We start from the raw sequence: 22887 nt of genomic DNA, 5'->3' as shown, positions 1-22887 counted from the left end.
CCTCAGATATGCAGATGTACCACCCTTGTGGCAGAAAGTGAAGAGGAACTGAAGAGCCTCTTGATGAAAGTGAAAGAGGAGAGTGAAAAAGCTGGCTTAAAACTAAACATTCAAAAAATGAAGATCATGGCATCTGGTCCCGTCACTTCATGGCAAATAAATGGGGAAACAATGGAAACAGTGACAGACTTTATTTTCTTGGGCTCGAAAATCACTGCAGATGGTGACTGCAGCCATGAAATTAAAAGATGTTTGCTCCTTGGAAGAAAAGCTATGACAAACCTAGAAAGCATATTAAAAAGCAGAGAGGTTGCTTTGCTGACAAAGGTCCATCTAGTCAAAGCTATGTTTTTCCCACTAGTCATGTATGAATGTGAGAGTTGGACTATAAAGAAAGCTGAGTGCCAAAGAATTGAAGCTTTTGAACTGTGGTGTTGGAGAAGACTCTTGAGAGTCCCTTGGGCTGCAAGGATATCAAACTAGACAATCCTAAAGGAAATCAGTCCTGAATGTTCATTGGAGGGACTGATGCTGAAGCTCTAGTACTTTGGGCACCTGATGTGAAGAATGGACTCATTGGAAAAGACCCTGATGCTGGGAAAGATTGAAGGCAGGAGGAGAAGGGAATGACAGAGAATGAGATGGTTGGATGGCATCACTGACTCAATGGACACGAGTTTGAGCAAGTTCCGGGAGTTGGTGATGGACAGGGAAGCCTGGCGTGCTGCAGTCTATGGGGTCACAAACAGTCAGACCCGACTTAGTGACTGAACTGAACTGAGGTCATCCTTAGTTTAATATGACCTCAGATTATGCTGGGAATAGATTATTAAACTGCTTGTTACTGGGGAGATGCCTATCAGTGAAACCTGGCTTTCCCCTTAGTAACTTCTTTAATTATCACCACACAGTAGTCAGCCAGCAGATATTGTAGTAGCCAAAGCATTTGCATTGTGTTTTACTTTCAGAGGGTGTAATTTCCTTCATCTCAGCACTGGTTTTGCATTGGTGTCTTTTGCTTTATCCTGTGATAATGAGATGGGCCATGGAGAGAGCAGTATAAGGAAACTTTTGATAAATATAGAAAGTTTATCTTGCAGTCTGTCTAAATCTCCTGATCAGCAAATTGCATCGCTTTCTTAGACCTTTTCACTTTGACTCCTAATTCTAATGGTCTGATATATTTTTGACATAATTTCCTTTTAAAGAAACCTAATATGTTTTACAATGTAAGAGTTACGAGATATGCAGTAACCACCTTGATGATTTGGTGGTTGACTAGATAAATTTATTAATTAAATGAGTTGCTCCTACACATCCAACCTGGAATGCACAAGATTCATATTTGCCCCTCTGTAAAAGTAAAAATTATTATTTGAGGTTTGCTATTAGATGATATTAAAAAAATCATTGTTAATTTTGTTAAGTGTGAGAGTGGTCTTATAGTTACTTTTTTCTTTTTTATAAAGTCTTTCTCTGTTAGAGATACATACCTGAAGTATTTTTAGGTGAAATGTGGATTTGCTTTAGAGCCCTACACAAGCTATAAATGACAGGATATTAGATAGTAGTGTTATATTGGTGTTAAATTTCCTGACTTTGGTCATTGAACTGTGGCTGTGTAAGAGAATGTCCTTATCTGCTGAAATGTTTAGGGATAAAAGGGCATAGGGTCTGTAGTTTCCTCCAGAATGGTTCAGAAAGAAAAAAATGTAGGAAAGACTTTGAGTGAAATTGAAACGTGATTGGTGAAATATTGATAATGGTCAGAGCTGCGTGATGGATATATGGTAGTTCATTAGGGTATTCTCCAAACTGCTGTGAATACTGTAAATTTTTCAGAATGAAATATAATAAGAAATAATTATTTATTAAATGAGCTTTTGGTTTTGTGAAGAACTGAAGCTGTGAGTGTTAAATTTCAACAGTGATGGCACCCCACTGTAATTTAATTTACTTGGAAGTTTTAGACTGGTTTGCCTTCCATCTGAATTATTCCTCTCTAACAATGCTAAGAAAGGCTAAGGCCATTTCTTTCTGTTTAATAGAGTAAGAAGAAGAAGAAAACTGATTTTATTCCCTACAGAGATTCTGTACTTACTTGGCTCCTTCGAGAAAATCTAGGTATGTAATCATCTTTTTAAAGGTGTGAAATCATCTTTTTGAAGCTGTTTACCAATTATCTTTGTGGTTCATTTTCCTGTGTGTCTGCTTTTTGAGAAGAATAATCTCTGTTACTAACTTGAGTGATCTTTCTCTTTTTTCATTTTACTCTTGATTTAAGTTGGTTGAATTTGCTTACCTTAATTGTATTTGTTTATTTATACCAGTTTTTTTGAGATATAATTGACCATACAGAACTGTTTAAATTGAAGGTGTGCAGCATAATGATTTGGCTTATATACATCATGGAATGGTTATCACAGTAAGTTTAGTGAACATCCATTATCCTGTATAGATTAAACAAATTAAAGAAATAGAAAAATAATTTTTCTTGTGATGAGAACTCAAGATTTACTCCCTCAACAACTTTCATATGTAACATGGTCGTCTTTCAGTCGCTTAGTCATGTCTGACTCTTTGCAACTCCGTGAACTGCAGAACACCAGGCTTCCCTGTCCTTCATTATCTCCTGGAGCTTGCTCAAACTCATATCCATTGATTTGGTGATGCCATCCAAACATCTCATTCTCTGTCATCCCCTTCTTCTCCTGCCTTCAGTCTTTCCCAGCATCGGGGTCTTTTTTAATGAGTTGGCTCTTTGCATCAGGTGGCCAAAGTATTGGAGCTTCAGCTTCATATATAACATACTGTAGTGTTAATTATATTAATCGTGTTGTAGATTATATTCCTAGTATTTATCTTATAACTGGAAGTTTGTACCTTTGGACTACATTCATCTAATTTCCCCTCTGCCCTAACCACTGCCACTGGAACCACAAGTCTGTTCTCTTTTTCTGTTTGTTTGTTTGTTTTTGAAGTATAGTTGACCTACAGCACTCTGTTAGTTCCTGTTACACAAAAGGCGATTTGGTATTTCTGTGCATTTCAAACAAATCACCAATAAGTTTACTTAATGATATGTTACCATACAAAGATGTTATGTAGTTATTCACTGTATGTCCCAACTGTACATAGCTGTCTTTATATGTGGATTATTTTGAATTATTGATCTAAGTTCATGCATTTTAACAACCCAGCCTTTTTACTGCTCCTCCAACTCATGTTTAATGTTTTAACATCGTATTTTACATCTTTTGTTTTGTGTATCCCTTAACTCTTTATTGTGGAGAAGGCAATGGCACCCCACTCTAGTACTCTTGCCTGGAAAAATCCCATGGAAGGAGGAGCCTAGTGGGCTGCAGTCCATAGGGTCGCTGGGAGTCGGACAGGACTGAGCGACTTCACTTTCACTTTTCACTTTCATGCATTGGAGAAGGAAATGGCAACCCACTCCAGTGTTCTTGCTTTGAGAATCCCAGGGACGGGGGAGCCTGGTGGGCTGCCGTCTATGGGGTCACCCAGAGTCAGACACGACCGAAGCGACTTAGCAGCAGTAGTAACAGTAACTCTTTATTGAGGATAGAGATGATTTTACTGCTTTTGTCTGTTAACCTTCCTACTTGCTTTATACATGACTCATTTACTACCTTTACTGTATATTTGCCTTTACCAATGAGATTTTTCCTTTTGTAGCTCTCATGTTTTTAGTTGTGGCCTTTTCTTTTTTACTTAGAGAAGTCCCTTTAACATTTCTTGTAAAACTGGTTTGGTGATGCTGAATTCTTTAGCTCTTGCTTAAATGTAACAATTTTGACATCTCCATCAAATCTGAATGAAAGCCTTGCCAGCTAGAGATTATTAGTTATAGGTTTTTCCCTTTCATCATTTTAAATATGTTGTGCCACTGTCTTCTAGAGAGTTTCTTCTGGAAAGTCAGCTGATAGCCTTACAGTAGTTTGTTTCTTTTCCCTTGCTGCTTTTAATATTCTCTCCTTATCTTTAATTTTTGCCATTTTAATTACAATGTCTAGAGTGATCCTCTTTGGGTTGATCCTGTTTGTTGATCCTCTCTGTGCTTCCTGGATGTCTTTTTTCTTTCCCAGGTTAGGGAAGTTTTCATCTATTATATCTTCAAATGTGTTCTCTTCCTCTTCTCCTTGGGCAGCCTTGTGTTCATACACTGGATGTTGTACCAGGGGTCTCTTAAACCGTCCTCATTTCTTCTTATTCCTTTTTCTGTTCAGCCTTAGTTATCTCCACGATTCCATCTTCCAGCTTCCTAATCCATTCCTCTGTATCATCTAATCTACTGTTGATTCCTTCTAGTGTATTTTTCATTTCAGTTATTCTTAATTTTTTTTTTTTGGTTCTTCTTTGTATTTTGTAACTCTTGTTAAAAACTTCTGACTTCTTACTCTGTTCATTTAGTCTTCTCCTGAGTTCTTTGAACATCTTTACAATCATTACCATGAACTCTCTATTTGGTAGATTGCCTTTTCCACTTAGTTCTTCCAGGGTTTTATCTTGTTCCTTCGTTTTGAACATATTTCTCTGTTGCCTCATTTTGCCTAATTTATTGTTTTTATTTGTGTGTATCTGGTAGCTTGGTTAGGTGTCCTGACCTTGGAGAAGTGGCCTTTTGCAGGAGACGTCCTGTGTATCCCAGCAGTGCACTTCCCTCTGGTCACCAGAGCTGTATGCTCTAGGGGTGTCCCATGTTTGGGCTGCATGGGTCCTTCTGTTGTGGCAGGCTGGCTGCTGTGGGAATTCTGGGAGGTGTGGCTGACCCCTGTTCTGGTTGGTTTCCAGGCCCTGTGTTGTGTGGAGGCTGCCATACATTGGTGGATGGGGCTGAGTTCTGGAGCGGGTGGTTCCAAGGCTGGGGGCCTGGATGTGTTGTCAGTCTGCTGGCAGGCAGGGCCAGTTCCTGACAGGATGCTTGCAGAATCTGGTGTCCCAAAGGTGGTGTTGGCATGCCGGTGAGTAGGGCTAGATGCTAGAGTAGCTGCAGGGTCTAGGTATCTTGGATGTGGTATTAGCCTGCTGGCAGATGGGACTGGAGCCCAGGACATCCTGGGGCTATTGCCAGCCTGTTGGTGGGCACAGCTGGGGCCCAGGGTCTCTGACTGTAGGGCCCTATGGGTCCTTGGGGCTGGGGCTAGTGCCAGCGTGCTGGTGTGGGATAGGGCGCAGGTCCTGGGCACTCAGGTAGACAGGACTGGGTGGCTGTGGGTTCTGGGGTCTTAAGACAGCAGACCTGCTGGTGGGTAAGGCAAGTCCCAGCACTTATCAGCTAGAGGGAGAATTCCAAAGTGGAACTTTCTGTGCCAGTGTCCTTGTGGTAGAACAAGCTCCCCAAATTGGCTGCCTCCAGAGAGTACTCCTGCCTCTTGTCCTCCAGGATCAGCCCAGGGTTCTGACCCAGTCTCCTTTCAGGTTACTGCCTCTGTCCTGGGTCCTGGGGCACGTGAGATTGTGTGTGTACTCCTTAAGAGTGGTGTCTCTCTTCCCACAGCCCTCTGGCTTTCCCAAAAGTAAGCCCTGCTGGGCTTCAAATCAAACTTTCTGGGGGCTTATCTTTTTGGTGCAGGAGTCCATGTGGAGCTCAGACCCCTTGCTCTTTGCGGAGAACCTCTGCAGTTGCAATTATCCTCATTTGTAGCTCAACCACACAGGGCTGTGGGTCTTAACTATTCCATATCTCTGCCCCACCTACCTGTCTCCTTGTGATTCCTTCTTTAGTTTTAAGGACTTTTCTGCTAGTTGTTTGATTTTTCTTACCAAAAGTTGCTTTGGAATAGTTGTTATTTTGTGTGCCTGTGGAAAGAGGTGAGCTCAGGGTCTTCCTGCTCTGCCATTTTAGCTAATAGAGTAACCAGGGTGCTACTTTTAGTGAGCATCTTTAATATCTTTCCTGTGATATTATTGCCCACCTTTAAATCAGGGCTTGCTCCCATGTCTTATTTACTTTAGGACATGAACTGTGGAGTAATTGTTTATCTGACCACACACCTGCTTCAAACTGTTGTTCCTTTTTGAAAACCCCATGCTCCTTTGAGAGAGAGGCACGTAATCAAATGTAACTCCTCTTTGCTGATGTTTTTGGATCTTTTACCTGTCATTCACTGTTCTTTTAGCCCCTTTCCCTCTTTCTTGATAAGGAGGGAGTGATTAACTGTGTTACATGTTGCTGATGGAAGGAAGTGACTGAGAATGGCTATTCATGTCACCAGTGACTTTCATATCATTAAGAGTGGCTTTAGTGGAGTATCTAGGGAAACTGGACACAGTACATCCAGACACCAAGATTTACATGTAACGATGCCTGGCCTGGGGACATTTAAAAAATTTACTGATTAAACCTTAGAATCTGAGGTTTTGCTGTCTGATTTGACACATTCAATGAAGTTTTTTAATAAAACAAGTATGATTTGAGATAATCATGATTCATCTTTTTAGGTGGCAATTCTCGGACTGCAATGGTTGCTGCTCTGAGCCCAGCTGATATCAACTATGATGAAACTTTGAGCACTCTGAGGTACTCCTGTTTGATCTCAATAGCTAATGAAAACACAGTGTTCCCCATAAGTCATCTTGTTAGGCCATGGGTTGTCTTATGCTGTGTGGGTAGTTGCTTGAGTAAACAATGACCCATCCCTTTTATAACAGGGAACACACATACAAAAACACAAACCTATTTATACTTTTCAGTTTCATTGAGAAAAGTAGGAACTTTTTCATAGGAAAGATATTAAATTTGCTTTGGTGAGATTTTTGGGTAACTTTTAGATAATAGTAAAAACTTATTAATATTTTCTATAAAAAGAAGTGTCCCCTTCTCATGTTTGTCATTATAGAAGTGCTTACTCACATCATAACAAATAATAAAGTTGTGAGTACATGTAATACTTTAAAAATTATGGACAGAATGTTCACTAATAGGATAGTTTTGTATATGATTAGGTTCGATTACATTAATCTGAAACTTTCAACTCTTCTCTCATCAAAAACATTTTTGATATAATGGAAGAAACACTATATAGTCTAATAAATTAGTTTCGATATATATTTTGATATTAGTCCCTGATATTTATTTCCTTTGTGATCTTGAGGAAATCACTTAGATTCACTGAAGCCTTTTCCCACATCTTTATAAGGTACTAAAAATAATGCTTTCTACATATGTATTTTTACTAAGGCTCATAAAAATATGTAAACACTCAAGCTGTTTTTAGAAATAATGGTATGTTACTTATGAGAAGTAGAGCATTTAAGGAATGGCAAAAATGTGTCTTCTTTTTGGATCTAGATACGCAGATCGTGCAAAACAAATTAAATGTAATGCTGTTATCAATGAGGACCCCAATGCCAAACTAGTTCGTGAATTAAAGGAGGAGGTGACACGGCTGAAGGACCTTCTTCGTGCTCAGGGGCTGGGAGATATTATTGATAGTAAGTGAATTAAGGACCAGCACAAAATCTATTCTTTCTAGGGCTCTTAAACTTAGAGTTAAGGAACTTGATGAAACTTGATGATAAAGAGTTTTTTGGGTTTTTCTTAACCTTTTAAGGAGTCCATTGAGGGTAGTTCCCTGGTGGTATAGTGGTTAGGATTTTTGGCTTTTACTGCCATGGCCCAGGTTCAATCCTTGGTCAGGGGAACCGAGATCCCAGAAGCTGTACAGCACGCCCACCCCAAAAGCTCATTGAAAATGATCTCAGAATTTCTTTTATGTACCCATGTATCAGGTTTTGAACTCATGAAATTACTTTTTAAAATGTTATGTATCATTACTTATATTTGTTATTGGATTTCTATTTTAGATCAGCAGTGAAGTTTATTTGGATTGTTTATTCTCACTGTGAAATTAATCACTTCATAAAATTGTTACTTCAATTTTTTGTTTTTCTGTTTTGGGTTTCTTTGGATTAATGTAGTAGTAATACTGAATATATTTGTAAGAAACCCACCATTCCAGTCTCCTTTCAGATAAGATTTACCTTTGAGTGGTTAAATGCCCCCCAACTCACTCCTTATAAACTTATGAAGGGGCAAATAACCAAATCTTGTCAAGTTCAAGAATTAGACTTCCAGAGAGTCTTACAATGTTGTCTTAAAATGACTCTCTAACCTCAGTGATCTGCCTACAAAATGTCTAATCAGAAGTTCTGAGGGAGTTAACTAGAATATTCAGTATAATAGTATATGAGTTTACTTAATAAAGCATATTTTTATTTTTTGAGTTTCAGATTAATATTATTATTTGGCATTCTAATAAGATTTTCAAGGCCTCTTCTAGTTTAGTTCTTCTTACTGATTAACACCTGAATTTAAATGAATACATACTCTTTGTAAAATGATAGTATGTTATTCTAAGTGTTAATTATTTTCAGCTTCCCAAATACCAAATACTGCTCTGTTCCCCCTCTATGTCACTACTGAACCTGAACTTTGACCCTTTTTGTATTTTCCCTCTTGCTTACCTTCAGTTGATCCATTGATCGATGATTACTCGGGAAGTGGAGGCAAATGTGTGTATCTCATGTATTGGTGGTTTCCAGTACTCTGACTTGTTACTCTGCCTCTGCTGGATCAGCCTTAAGATGAGCTTTGCATGTCAGCGATCCTAACAGGGAAATCCCAGACAGAGCATAGTAGATTCAGAAATTATTCCTATTTTTGTCCTTTTCCATTAGCAGAACAGACTTGCTGAATTTCAGTCTGTGGCTTGAATTAGGTCAAGAGGCTTAAAAACCTCTTATTGCTTTACTCTTTAGTTTTTCCACTTTAGTTTTGTGTGATTAAATTGAATCCAAACTCATAGATGGTGATGGTAGTGATGACAGCAGCTCACATGTATTGAGTGTTTATAATGTGCCAGGACCTATTCCAGGTAACCTGAATATATTATCTCTTCTAAACCTGTCAGTGACTCGCACAAAGTTCCTTTTTTGCCCGCTTTTCCAAAGAGGACACTGCTGCCCGGAGTGGCTAGTTTGCACTAAATGAGATCCCGTGGTTTCTATGTGGTCAGACTGGATAGTATAACTAAGAGCCCTCATTTTTAATCATTATGGCACCTTTTTTGGCCTCATGATCCCTCACGGTCTGATTACTTGTTAGAAAAATCCTTTTAAAATAGCTCTCTAACTCTGAGCCTTGGTGTATATATAATTGAAAGAAGTCACTTCTAGTTGGCCAAATCTCTGGGCTAGAGTAGCTCTGTGGTGTTGGATTAGCTCTCACCTGTGCTTATGCCAAACATATTTCCTCCAGATCTTGGACCTCAGCTTACTTGATGATTAGGTAAACTTTTTTACTCATTCATGAATTACAAATTAAATTTTTTAAAACTTGGGTGTCAAAAATGTGTGCTTGAAATGAGGACTTTTTATAAAGGGATCACACCTCATTACTCTCTCCATATCTATCACTCTTTTAAGCTAACTCATAAATGAATAACTCAAATAAATGAAGAATCTTGATTTGGGGGTGATTCAGTTTTAGATTTTTGTTGGTTTGTTTGTTTCTATGGGAGATCATGTGATAGGGCTTGGCAGATACAGGAGAAGCCCAGTGCAGCCCTGGCTGCTGTCTTGAGTTTCGGCCTCTAAGGCCCTGTAATGTCCTAACCCACAGCGACTCTTGGATCGGAACTGCTCTGTCTGAGATTTCCGAAGCCAGCTGGTTCTGGTGTGGGAGAGACACCCTTTGTTCTTGCTTTTGTGCTGCAGGTGCTGCTGCTGCCAGCTTGTTGCCTCACTTTTTCTGAGCAGTTGTGGCATCTCCCAAAAAGCTATGCATGACTGAGTTTTAATTCTGTGTCCATGCAGGAGAACAGCCCTGACGACTGAGTTTCCGTTTCAATCACTGCACTTAATGCCTTATAGGGCTTGCATGTGTCGGCTGGACCTTCCATCCTGTTCTTCCCCACCTTGCTGCTACCACCTGGTAGCTAATTTTTTGCAACAGTTCTTACCCCCACCTCCCTTTTAAAATTTGCTTGTTTTCCTATGTTCTATTTTTGCAGATGGTGGTTCTCAAACTGTCTTGAAGCAACCACTGGTTTTAAGGGGATTCAGGAACTGGCTTTGATTGAGTTCACATGGGATAGACTCAGAGAAAACTAATAATATTTTTTCTGACTCTTTGTATTGACTCATATCCTTTAAAGAAAATTTACTTAGTTTTGATATGAATTTTGAGCAGTATAGATTGTCTTACATATAAACATGAGCTAATTTAAAAATAAGAATATATCAGTACCTATGGATTTCCTCTGGTGCCTACTGGAGAAAGATGACTAAGGAAGAAAAGTACAAATGGCAATTTAATGAGTTTGTTGTTTGTGGCTCTTTTTACCAAAACTAAGTTTAAAAGCAAAACTTAGAATTCTGTTAAAGACTTAAGTAAATGAAAGTATCTCCCTAAAACTTGCATATCATACTAGGAACTCGGCTTCTCAGTAACTCATGGTCATTCTGTTAGGCAAAGTGAGAGCCTTACTTAAATTAGTAGATAATCAGCCTTAATTTTTGCTTGCTCCAGTAGATGAACATGAGCTACACCGGATTTAATAATTTGCTCATTGTTCACTCATTGTTCATCCCTGTTGAGATAATTAGCTCTGAGTTCTTAGCCAGGACTTATACAAGACTCCTGTAGTTTCTGCACTTACCTCTTCTTTTTTTAAAAGGTATATTTAAAAACTCCTTGTAAAAAAAACAAAAAAAAACAAAAACTCCTTGTTAGCATACAAAGAACACTACTAAGTGCTCAGATTTTTGTTTTAATGTAACATATTCTTGGGAGTTTTTCCTGAGTCCCTTAAGATACTGGGCCAGGCTGATGTGTATTCATATTGACAGATAAATGATCATTTTTTTTCCTTTGCTGTTGGAACTACTGGCATTTAACAGTTGTGTTAACCTAAGACATTACAGATTTGGAGCTGTGGATAGGATGGAAGGCAGGTAGCCTGGTTTTGTGGGGACAGGGCTTCAGCAGTGTCCTTGGAGGCTCTGTGCCCCTCTACCAAATGCAGTGTTAACCCATACTGGACTTTCTAGTTTCTAAATTTAGGAGTAGTTCTTAACCTCTCCAATGCCAGTATTAAAAACAAGACAGTCATGTTTGAGAACTGCCATCTGGAACAATTACAACTTGTCTTTGTATCATAACTTGTCTTTGTCTTGCCGCTTTAATGCTCTCCTTTCTTACACTGGTGTTCCTTCCTGTCTTTTTCCTTCTTCTGCTCCTTTCCTCTTTTCTACTTTTTCTGCCTTCCCTTCTTTCTGTCTCCTAGATCTGAAAGATTTTCAGAACAATAAGCATAGGTACTTGCTAGCCTCTGAGAATCAACGTCCTGGCAATTTTTCCACAGCATCCATGGGGTCCCTTACTTCATCTCCATCTTCCTGCTCACTCAATAGTCAGGTGGGCTTAACATCTGTGACCAGTATTCAGGAGAGAATCATGTCTACACCTGGAGGAGAGGAAGCCATCGAACGTCTGAAGGTAGGTAGTACCTACTCAGACTCAATGGAAGGTATTCTGTGTCATTCTACAAGGCAGAGTAAGGATGAGAAACCATTGAGATGTTGGTTCAGGACATGAAAGAACTTTCTGACTCTCAGAGGTGTCCTGAAATTACTGCTTTGTAAAGTGATTAATTTCTCTTCACCAGAATGCTTGAGTCTGACATGGGTAGGCAGGGATGGGAGGGAGAGTTGCATGGGCAGGTCAGAGGTTGGCCAGGCAAGGTAACTGATAAGTAGGTGTGTCCATCTGTCATGTCCATAAGTAGATATGTCCATAGTTTATAAGTCACGGTGAAATCGTTCAGTTAGAAATTTCATTGGAAACTAATTAATTAAACATTTGGTTTCTTTGGAAGATGAAATTCTGCAAAGTGCAGAATCTGCTTCTGTTAGTAAAATATGTAATCAAAAGAAGGTTTGCACATTTGAGTAGCTATACCAGCTTTATTCAGAGACACATGAAATTATATCTTCTGGAAGTTCATAGAAAGCCCTGTGATCACTGCAGTGGAAGGGCTGCCCCTCCTGTGCAGGTGCACGCAGGTCACGGATCTTAGTGCTGGTGCTGTGTACTGGAGTCCCGTGTGTGCAGGTCACCCGCCATGCCACCCAGTGGCTTTCTTGTCTGTCTCTGTGAATATGAATGTTATTCCCCCTCTGTGACTACAAGAGCAGACAGTTGTCACCTGTGGTGGCATCCATCACATCATCGAGACAGCAACACAAGTGCCTTTTCTTTTCGTGCTTGTCACTTCCAGGATGAGAGTTTGATGTGTCCCTTGTGGCCTTTGTATTCAAGAGTCCAGGGTGGGAAAAGCAGGGAGGGCAAAGAAACTGTAAGGAGCTGGGGGGTTGCAGCCCTGTGCCCAGCGAGCAGTCCTCGTCACGTGCACTCAGCATTCTTCACCACGGCTGCTCATTCAAGGACTGTGGAGAACAGTGACACACTTTGACAGGTTAACAATAGAAAAAGTTTGCTGAGCTTTTTTGCTAATAGGGAATTTAGCTTGATAATTGTTGATGCTTTCGTTTTGGTTTGCAGATGAAGCTGCAAAAGATGTTGAAGAATTGACTTCTGCCTCTCAATCAGCCTACCTTTTCTTTGGCATTTCAGTCACTTCTAACATAAGGTGCTTCAGAAACAAAAGTAATGATCTGGCTGCTTCCTTCAGGATTTGTTAGTGGAAAGGGGGGAAATTCTGAAACACCTGACAAAAAGGGACAGGGAGTGAGAAATCTTTTCATTAAATATTGTGAAGAAAAGGATAATTTCTGCGATGGTAAAATTGACTTTGGAATTTTACTGAAGATGTTAGTGAAGGCCTATGCAAGAATTGTTTTTTGTTTCTGTATTTTATCACGATGGGCATCAGTGACAAAAGTTGCTGTGTAGGGTTCTCTTCAGGCCAGTGGCAACATGCAGGGATTCTGTGGAAGGGAAACATGGAATCTGTCATTTATTGTAAAATGTCATTTTTCTTTGGAAATTTGGAGTCTTACTATTTGAATCTTTCTTTAACTTCCTTAAACACTACTTGATGTACAAAAAATTTTCTTCCCAACTGCTAAATGGAACCAACTGAAAATAATGTTGAATGTTAGGAGTCAAGATGTGGACCAGATGCTTTAAGTGTTAGGTCGCCCAGTATCTTCCAGATAGTTTCCAGGGAATAACACTGCCTTTATTCAAGGAACCCTCTCCCCAGCCTCCCTACTTCCCACCCAAAACTGTTTTATTACTTTTAGCAGAAATAAGTTTCTGTGTTTTAATTTTCCTTTAAGCCAATCTAAATGACATTTCCTTTTTTCACTAGCTTTAGAAAATAATTTCTTTATGGTTTTGCATTCAGTCTTATTTTTTAATGCAGCATGGTAGTAGTGTAAGCACCTTAGTTCTGCTCCTAGTTTGTGAATGGTGAGAATTCTGTGTCAGCAGACCTTCATTTTAATGCTGCAGGCAGATGACATCCTGTGTTCACAGGGCAAGGCAGTGGTTGTATGATAGAAATGCTTGCAGATTTCTCATTTTGGAGACTGTTTCATTGTTCTGAATATGAAGGAATGGCATTCCTAAGACATGACACTGTAGGAGAAAAATACTGTAATGGAAAACAGTAATACAGGAGGGTCATTCATTTTCCTAACATTTTATGTCCCTTTGTTTCTCTTTACTTTTGACTTTTTAAAAAAAGGGTCAGTTGGTAGAATACTTTTACACAGGGCGTTACTATTGCTTCATTCATTGAATATCCTGTTTCCATGTGGAAGAGACCCAGGTTATCCATCATAAATACCCTGGGCCCTCTGCACATCTCTGGCAAAGAGAGTAACATGTAACTGCTTTCTGTTTTTAGCTGCACCTCAAAGGGAGTTGAAATGTTGTATCCTTGATTTGAATTCTGACTTAAGAAGAAGGTTTTAAATATGTAGCAGTGGCTACTAGGTGGTGCCTCTGGTATTTATTAGTCTGGCATCAGTGTCAGCACTGTGAGTGCCATTGCTTAGGCTTTTAGACTATAAATATCCACAGATATCCATTACAGAAGCACGCAAGGGTAAATGCTGTGCTCCACAGCCTGAGGGCCCCACACTTGGAGCTGCTCACTCAGGAAGCAGGCTGCATTCAGTACAGTAAAACTTATCTGATGGCTTCAAGGAATGTTCTGTGTAGTAAGCATTTAACTATTTAAATATCTTAATCTAAACTATAATTTTTTTTTCTGGGGAAATTATTCTGACTTGTTCTGTGGACGTGTCTGCCATCTTAACTGATCATGATGAAGATTTATTTGTGTTCAGCATTATGAACTGACTTAATAGCCAGTGCTGTACAGATAGCCAGACAGACATGATATGAGATCAAAGGTAAAAGATGCCTGAGCCCAGCATGCCTGCAAGCCTAAAAAATGATCCTGATGTCACTCTGTTTTTCCAGGATTTTTTAATGTACAGTACCTGTAGGAAAGAAGACCTTTGAAGAGTGTCTCCTGGACTCCTCATTTCTAAAGCATGAATTCCAATTCAGTTTAATCTTAAATTCAGCTTCTAGAATAAGTTATAGGCAGCGCTGGATGTGCCAGGCCTGCCTGCAGAGTGAATTGGTGACTCAGACTGGAAGCTACCATCCTGTTGGCATCTCTATTTCATTTATACTAAGTTTGTCATTTAGCCTGGAAGAAAGAATATTCCTCACTCTTTCTTAATTTATGGTGAGCTATCTCATAGAATATCTTATCTAAAGCCTGTGGATTCTGCCTTAGTTGGAAGAAGAACACACAGGAAACGCAGCCATAGACCTGCCTCTGGGAGAAATGTAGCCTGAAGATAGTCACTTAGTTTCTCTGTGTTTCTAGAATGTCTCTGGAATAAGTGGCTTTTTCCAGGGCTGAAGTTTTGCTAAATGACACTCAACATTGTTTCCTCAGAGTTAAAAAAAAATAACTTTCTAGACAACATAAAAGTTGCAGCTTGAAGCTGTAATGAAAGAATGAAGGTAGTACCTTCCTCAGCTTACTCCTTAAATCTCTTTTCTACAAGGAGGTCATATTCTGACTTACCCTGCAGGTAGTGAGTAAAATTAGAGAAGTCACATCAGAGTTGGCAGCAAGATGGTAAGAGGATTCCTAGACAGTATTGCTATCTTCGGGTGAGTTTACAGTTGCCCCAGAATATCAGAAGAGTAGCTTTAACAGAGCCAGATAAACCTCAGCTCTGACATACTACTTCTCTAAAAATAACCAATCAGGAAAAATATGTATTTCAAGCATCTCATGGATCAGTTTGTATTTTATAACTGACATCAGTGTGGCTTGTGGACCACAGTATATAAAATAATCCCTAGTGCAAGTGCTGTGGTTTGGGCATCATGTTATCCTGGGCCTTTGTTTTTGAAGTTGCCACTTAACGTGAAGGTTTCTAGCCAACTGTCTTTAATAAGCCTGAGATTCTTACAGGTTATGAGGCCTGCTTGTATTGTACTTGCCCTTTGACAGTCATTTGCAGAAGCATTAATGCTCCCCTATTTGAGCTGTTGAATAACTTTGATGGTGAGTTAGAGAGGCTGTTGACCACTTGGTGCTCGGTACCCTTCCTTTCCTGCCCGTCCTGTTTTGGAATTGTGTGCCTTTCTTGGCTGCTGGCCCTCTATGGCGGCTTGTGGTTCCTCCCTTGGCTGTGGAGTGGCCTTTGCACTGCAGATTGTTCATTCCTGTTGGAGGACTGTAGAGATGCTGTCAGGTAGCTATTCTAGTCTTTCAGTCTGTGAGTGTGTTCAGAGGATTAATGAGAGCCAGTTCAGGTGATTTTTGTCTCTGCCTTCCTGCCTTCCACTGTAGGCTGGCTGTAGCTTTTTGCACTTTGTAACAGACTCATGTCTGAGTACCTCCTACATGGCCCCCTCTCTGTCTACCTCCCTGATGCTCAGGCCTTTTCTGAGTGTTTTAAGTTTTGTTTTTTGTTCGTTGTTGCTCCTCCTCCTCCGCCATTATCATCACCCTCCTCCTCTTCATGCCCTCCTCTGCTGGCTCCTGGACTCCTTTGCTATAGCAGTTGCTTCCATGAGTCTTTACTCTGGGCTTTTACCATGCTCTCTTCCTCATTCCAGAAAACCAAGTGCCAGGTGCCTTAGGGCGTTATTGTATTAAATCTTCATAGTTTCTTTCTATGTAGGTATTAATACTTCTCTACAGTAACTGTTCTACTCTTCTACAGTTCTACATTAACTATATTAATAGTCATCTACATTAACTACATTACATTTGCCAGAATGGGCAATGTTCAAACTACCGTACAATTGTGCTCATTTCACATCTAGCAGGTAATGCTCAAAATCCTTCAAGCTAGGCTTCAACAGTATGTGAGCTGAGAACTTCCAGATGTTCAAGCTGGATTTAGAAAAGGCAGAGGAACCAGAGATCAAATTGCCAACATCTGTTGGATCATAGAAAAGGCAAGAGATTTCCAGAAAAACATCTACTGCTTCATTGACTATGCTAAAGCCTTTGACTGTGTGGATCACAGCAAACTGGGGAAAATTCTCAAAGAGATGGGAATACCAGACCATGTTACTTGCCTCCTGAGAAACCTGTATGCAGGTCAAGAAACAACAGTTAGAACCAGTCATGGAACAACGGACTGGTTCAAAATTGGGGAAGGAGTACGTCAAGGCTGTATATTGTCGCCCTGCTTGTTTAACTTTTATTTAGAGTCAGTACATCATGTGAAATGCTGGGCTGGAGGAAGCACAAGCTGGAATCAAGATCGCTGGGAGAAATATCAATAACCTCAATTATGCAGATGACACCACCTTTATGGCAGAAGCTAAGAAGGAACTTCATCTGCTTTATGAAGGTGAAAGAGGAGGGTGAAAAAGCTGGCTTAAAACTCAACATTCAGACAACCTTAAGATCATGGCATCCAGTTCCATCACTTCATGACAAATAGATGGGAAAACAGTGGAAACAGTGAGAGAGATTATTTTCTTGGGTTCCAAAATCAGTGCAGATGATGACCGCTGCCATGAAATTAAAAGACGCATGCTTCTTGGAAGAAAAGCTATGATGAACCTAAACAGCATATTAAAAAGCAGAAACATTACTTTGCCGACCAAGGTTCTTATAGTCAAAGCTATGGTTTTTCCAGTAATCATGTATGGATGTGAGAGTTGGGCCATAAAGAAGGCTGAGTGCTGAAGAATTGATGTTTTTAAACTGTGTTGTTGGAGAAGAGTCCCTTGGACTGCAAGGAGATCAAACCAGTCAATGCTAAAGGAAATCAACCCTGAATATTTATTTAAAGGGCTGATACTGAAGTTGAAGCTCCAGCACTTTAACCACCTGATATGAAGAGCCGACCCCCTGGAAAAGACCCTGATGCTGGGAAAGATTGAAGGCAGGAGGAGAAGGGGATGACAGAGGATAAGATGGTTGGAAGGCATCACCGACTCAATGGACGTGAGTTTGAGCAAGCTCCGAGAGATGGTGAAGGACAGGGAAGCCTGGCATGCTGCAGTGCATGGGGTTGCAAAGAGTCAGACATAACGGAGTGATTGAGCAACAATTATTAATAGTTATGTTGGGGGATCACAGAGGCTTCATAAAATAGCCTGTTAAATGAATTTGAAATATTTTTTGAACTATGAAGACTTCTCATCCTGAATCACTACCATTATTGTTATCTTGTCATCGTTATCATCATCATCTGAGTTTCTAATTTTGTATCCATGACTATCATTTTCTCCTGCTTTTTGCATGTGTTCATCTCCCTTTTTGGTATCCCTTCTTCCTCCATTTTTTTTTTTTTTGGCCTGAACAGTTCCTGCTTGTCCTTCATTCACAGTATGAGTATCACTCAGCCTTGACTCATCCACCTTCCGGCAGACCTGTGAGCACTTCAGTTCCAACACTGAGCACACTGCCTGCTGTTCTCCTACCATTCCCATAACAGTCCTGCAACTTGCTGCTCTAGCTTTGCTGTTGTTCCTGGAAAATGCTAGACATTTCCCACCTATTCCCTCACACACCCGTTCTCTTCCTTTTGTCTGCTCGTGTAGAACCTTGTCAATGAGCCCAGTTCTGACAGCCCCACTGCAGATTGCTTTCTCCCCCTACATTCTCTCTTTTCTTTGCTTTATTTTTCTACAAAGCTCTTATCACAGTCTGGGATTCTGTAAACTCGACTTACTGATTAAAATGGATTGATTTTCTCAGTCTCTCTTCTGGAATATAAGTCTCATGAGAGGTAGAAATTTTGTTCCCTGCTACATCTTTAGTTACCTAGAACAGGGCTTGGCATGTAATGAGGTTATATATGATTACTGAATGAATGAATGATGATTACTTCTTTCTCTCCCTAGTATACAGTAAGCTCCTTGAAAACAGGAAATATGTTTTAGTCCTTATGTTTCTGGCACATAATAAACACTCAGCTGGAGATGGAAGATTGTCTCACTAGTGGCTACATGCCTTCAGATGAGATTAATATGAAGCCTTTCTATGTTGGGAATTGGGCTGTGTTCAAGGGGGTATTGTGTTGAAGGGGAGGAAAAATATCTTTCTTTTTACCCTTCTAGGTCCTTGGCTGGGGCTTCTGTAACAAAAGGCAGATTAACAAGTGAAAAGCCTACGAATTTATTTAGTATTTGTTTACATGACGTAGCTCAATGGTAAAGAATCCTCCTGCCAAATGCAGGAGATGCAGGTTTGATCCCTGGGTTGGGAACATCCCCTGGAGAAGGAAATGGCAACCTACTCCAGTATTCTTGCCTGGGAAATCCCACGGACAGAGGACCCTGGTGAGATACTGTCCATGAGGTCACAAAAGAGTCAGACATGACTTGGTGACTAAACAGCACCAACTGTGTGACATGGAAGACTCCATAAGGAAGACCCAAAGAAGTGTTAAACGTGAGCATTTTTATTCTAGGGCTTCCCTGGTCACTCAGACAGTAAAGAATCTGCCTGCAATGAAAGAGACCTGGGTTTGTTCCCTGCGTCGGGAAGATCCCCCTGGAGAAGGGAATGGCAACCCAGTCCAGTATTCTTGCCTGGAGAATTGCATGGACAGAGGAGCCTGGCAGGCTGTATGGTCCATGGGTTTGCAAAGGGTTGGACATGACTGAGTGACTAAACATAGACACTTGGTGAAGTGTGAAAAGTGATGGAAAAGTGTGATAGAACAAGGAGGAGGTGAGCTAAGAGTATTGGCACTGCAGAGAGATTGCTGGTTTACTTCCAGAGCTCAGCAGTAAAACAAATAGCACAATAAAGTGAGTCCCATGAAGTTTTTGGTTTCCCAGTGCATATAAAAGTTAACTTCACACTATACTGTAGTCTGCTAAGTGTGCTGTAGCTTTATGTCTAAAAAAACTATGTGCATACCTTAATTGAAAAATACTTTATTGCTAACAAATGTTGTCATCTGAACCTTCAGCAAATTGGAGTAGTGACATCAAAGATTACTGATCGCCTGTCACATAACAAATGTAGTAACAGTGAAAATGTTTGGAATATTGCAAGAATTATCAAAATGTGATAGACATGAAGTGAGCAGATGCTGTTGGAAAAATGGCACCAATAGAATTGCTACATGCAGGGTTGCCGCAGACTTTCAATTGGTAAAAAACGCCTCACATGTGAAGTGCAGTAAAGCAAAGCACAATAAAACAATGTCTGTAGCAACCTGGGAGACTTATTAAGATTTGTCTGTTCAGATTCTTCTTAGTATTCCTTCATCTTCTAGAAATAAGGATGCTGCATTCCTCCAGGGGTAGGAAGGTTACATCTCATGAGGGTCTTACGACTAGCTTCAGGAGGTCAGAGATTCCTTCCTGCTTGTACCATTTCTTAAATCACTGGGCTTAAAATACTCAATGTGTCAAGATATCATATTTTAGTGAAGCATATTCTAAACCCCTTCAGTGTTGTGGTGAAATTATAGTGAAACAAAAAGCAATGAATACCTTGCTGCTGTTGCTGCTGCTAAGTTGCTGCAGTTGTGTCCTACTGTGTGCGACCCCATAGATGGCAGCCCACTAGCCTCCTCTGTCCCTGGGATTCTCCAGGCAAGAATACTAGAGTGGGTTGCCATTTCCTTCTCCAATGCATGAAAGTGAAAAGTGAAAGTGAAGTCGCTCAGTCGTTCCCGACTCTTAGCGACCCCATGGACTGCAGCCTACCAGGCTTCTTCATCCATGGAATTTTCCAGGCAAGAGTACTGGAGTGGGTTGCCATTGCCTTCTCCGAATGAATACCTTAGAGCTCTTTATTCTTTTATAGATATAGCTGTTAGAAAGTGCTTTTGCATTTGAAGATGTAGTATTACCTTTTCTTCTACACACACACACACACATACACACATACACATACACATGCACATACATCCTCTCTTTCTCTTTCTTGCACTGTAAAGGTATTTTTATTAGAACTTAAAGGGAGTTAATATATCAGGGGCTGATTTCTTTCTTTACATATTAAGAAAGGAAAAAAAAAAAAACCCTCATCATATTAGATTCTGCCTCAGATCCTCTGAGGGCATCATCTGCTTCTTGCCGTCCTTCCTAGGCACAGAAAGTTAGCTTACAAGACTCTTTGACACTGTAACTATGGACTTCCTCCTTAGGAATCAGAGAAGATCATTGCTGAGTTGAATGAAACCTGGGAAGAGAAGCTGCGTAAAACAGAGGCCATCAGGATGGAGAGGTCAGGAAGTTAAACTCTGGAATGTTTCTAAAATATCTGGGGAATTTGGATTACGTTTATAGTAAGAAAAGATAAAATAGAAGTTAAAAACAACCTTTCCTCCCTAAATACAGAACCAACAAACAAAACCTGTGTGAGACTTCTGGCCAGATTCACACTCAAGTGAAATTCAGATATTTGTTCTCTAGGCAGTCTTGTTCTTAGTTACCTACTACATGTTGCTAGGGAGCCATATAAAAACGGAAGATATTGAGGAATGAGTTCTTAATTTGCAAAAAGATTGCCTTTGATAAAGGCCCAGAGGAAAAAACCTGTTCTGATTATTGTCTTTCAGAGTGATGTTTCCTAAAACCTCTTTGGTAAGAGGTTAAGTAGTTTCAGTTGCCAAAATCTGTATTTTATCTTAACCTGATTTTCTACCCTAAGAATGAACATGACCTCAAATAATACTTTTTGCTGTTGGAATAGATAGATATTTTAGGGACTTCCCTGGTGGTCCAGAGGTTAAGACTCTGGGCTTCCAATGCAGAGAGCATGGATTCAGTCCCTGGTCAGGGAAATAATAACCCACATGCTGTGTGGCATGGCCAAAATATAATAAGAGTAAAGTAGTTGTTAAAAATATATACATTTTAGTTAATATTAGTTTCTTCTTGCTTCCTGGAAGATGAGGTAGAAGTGAGCACTAATGTGTTGATAAAGTGAATGTATGAAACAGAATTTTCTTCTTTATTGTAGAGATTTTAAGCTAAAATTGTTAAATCAATGTAATGGTAGGCATGGGAACATGACATTTGAGAAAACCACATTTATAGATGGTACTCCCCGTATCAGAGCTACTTTCTGCTTTTGTTGATTTTTAAGAAATTGTTCCTTGAATGGCATGTATTGCCTTCAGGGTGTATTCCTTTCTTCCTTTTTAAAATATTAATAGACATATTATTATGAATCATTTTCTGCTTCCAGAGTCAGATGTGACAAAGTTCCTATTTGGGTAGATACAGCTTTACATAAGATAGGAACATAATTTATTTTGAATGTACTATTTTCTCTTAAAGATAATTTCTATTTGATGAAGGGATAAGTAGATTCTTTCACATTTGTGTTACTGACTTTAAACATAGATAATTGTTTTTGCTTTGCTTGCTTTACCTTCCAATTCATGTTAGATTGATATACTTATCATTTTGGTACTGTGATTCTGATGTGCTTGTTGCTCTTTCTAGAGAAGCCTTGTTGGCTGAGATGGGAGTTGCCATTCGGGAAGACGGAGGAACCCTTGGGGTTTTCTCTCCTAAAAAGGTAGGAAACAGTGTTGTGAAAGTGAACCAGACTGAGACACTTTTTGTTTGTCTCGGTCCTCGAGGCACTTCATGTCTTTCAGGGCTGGCTCTTCTTCCTTTTCTTTTAAACCTTGAGACATGGCTTAATTTCTGATATTTTTTATTTCATCTTACACTGCAAGGCCAACCTGTTTCTAAAATGCTTTCAGAAATGTTTACTGTTTATAGAAATAAAATCCAAGGCAGTAAATCTGTAACTTTTGGTCATTATTCAGTGTATTTACTCATCTTAATGGTTGCTTTCTCGTAAATTCCTAGCCTAACCTAGCACATCTTGCCTCAGTTTAGCTACTCTTTCTATGTAGATTTCCCCACAGGTACCAGCAACCCTGAATTATAACTCTTTGGAAGCAATTTCAGCTGTTCAGGTTTGTGTAGAAAAATACCACTTCAGTTTGCTTCTACACTTTGTGTGATAGCCATTGTCCTGAGTAAAGCAGTTTCTGTGCTATCCTTCTAGCTTCCTCTGCTCCTTTCTCATTTTTTTTTTTAAACTTCAGTAGTTACCCTCCTACTTACTTAGGTAGTCATAGTTGTTAAGTAGTAGATACCTTTTAGCTAATTAGAAAAACAAGTTTTTTTTTTTTTACTAAGTTGCTTCTTAGTTATTAATAGACACTGGGAAGCTATTATGAAATGGTTATTTTGTGTGCTTATTTATCTATTAATAATAGAACATATACTGATGTACAAAGCATAAAATTATACTAATAACAAATGGTCTTTCATTTCAAATGACTTCAGATTGGCTACTGTATACTTCTTCATGCGAGGGTCTGATGGTGGTCTCTCTAGGTTAGCAT

At 39.7% G+C, this 22887-nt stretch overlaps 1 protein-coding gene across 10 annotated transcripts in view; it reads left to right on the top strand.

Moving 5' to 3' along the window:
- KIF1B (kinesin family member 1B) overlaps nt 1-22887 on the top strand; it is a 151394-nt gene that overhangs the window by 50034 nt on the left and 78473 nt on the right. For 5 of the 10 annotated variants that reach the window (XM_027564939.1, XM_027564941.1, XM_027564938.1 and 2 more), the window contains 6 exons: nt 2049-2124; nt 6463-6541; nt 7313-7455; nt 11388-11521; nt 20662-20741; nt 21968-22043. In XM_027564939.1, coding sequence (XP_027420740.1) covers nt 2049-2124; nt 6463-6541; nt 7313-7455; nt 11388-11521; nt 20662-20741; nt 21968-22043 — 588 coding nt within the window. Of the gene's footprint in view, nt 1-2048; nt 2125-6462; nt 6542-7312; nt 7456-8493; nt 8536-11309; nt 11522-20661; nt 20742-21967; nt 22044-22887 lie in introns of all 10 variants that reach the window. The other 5 variants (XM_027564934.1, XM_027564935.1, XM_027564940.1 and 2 more) reach the window with 3 other exon arrangements.

The sequence above is a fragment of the Bos indicus x Bos taurus genome, chromosome 16 (assembly GCF_003369695.1).
Source record: "Bos indicus x Bos taurus breed Angus x Brahman F1 hybrid chromosome 16, Bos_hybrid_MaternalHap_v2.0, whole genome shotgun sequence".
NCBI lineage: Eukaryota > Metazoa > Chordata > Mammalia > Artiodactyla > Bovidae > Bos > Bos indicus x Bos taurus.
Note: the sequence above shows the minus strand (reverse complement) of the source record. Positions and strands in the feature narration are given on the sequence as shown.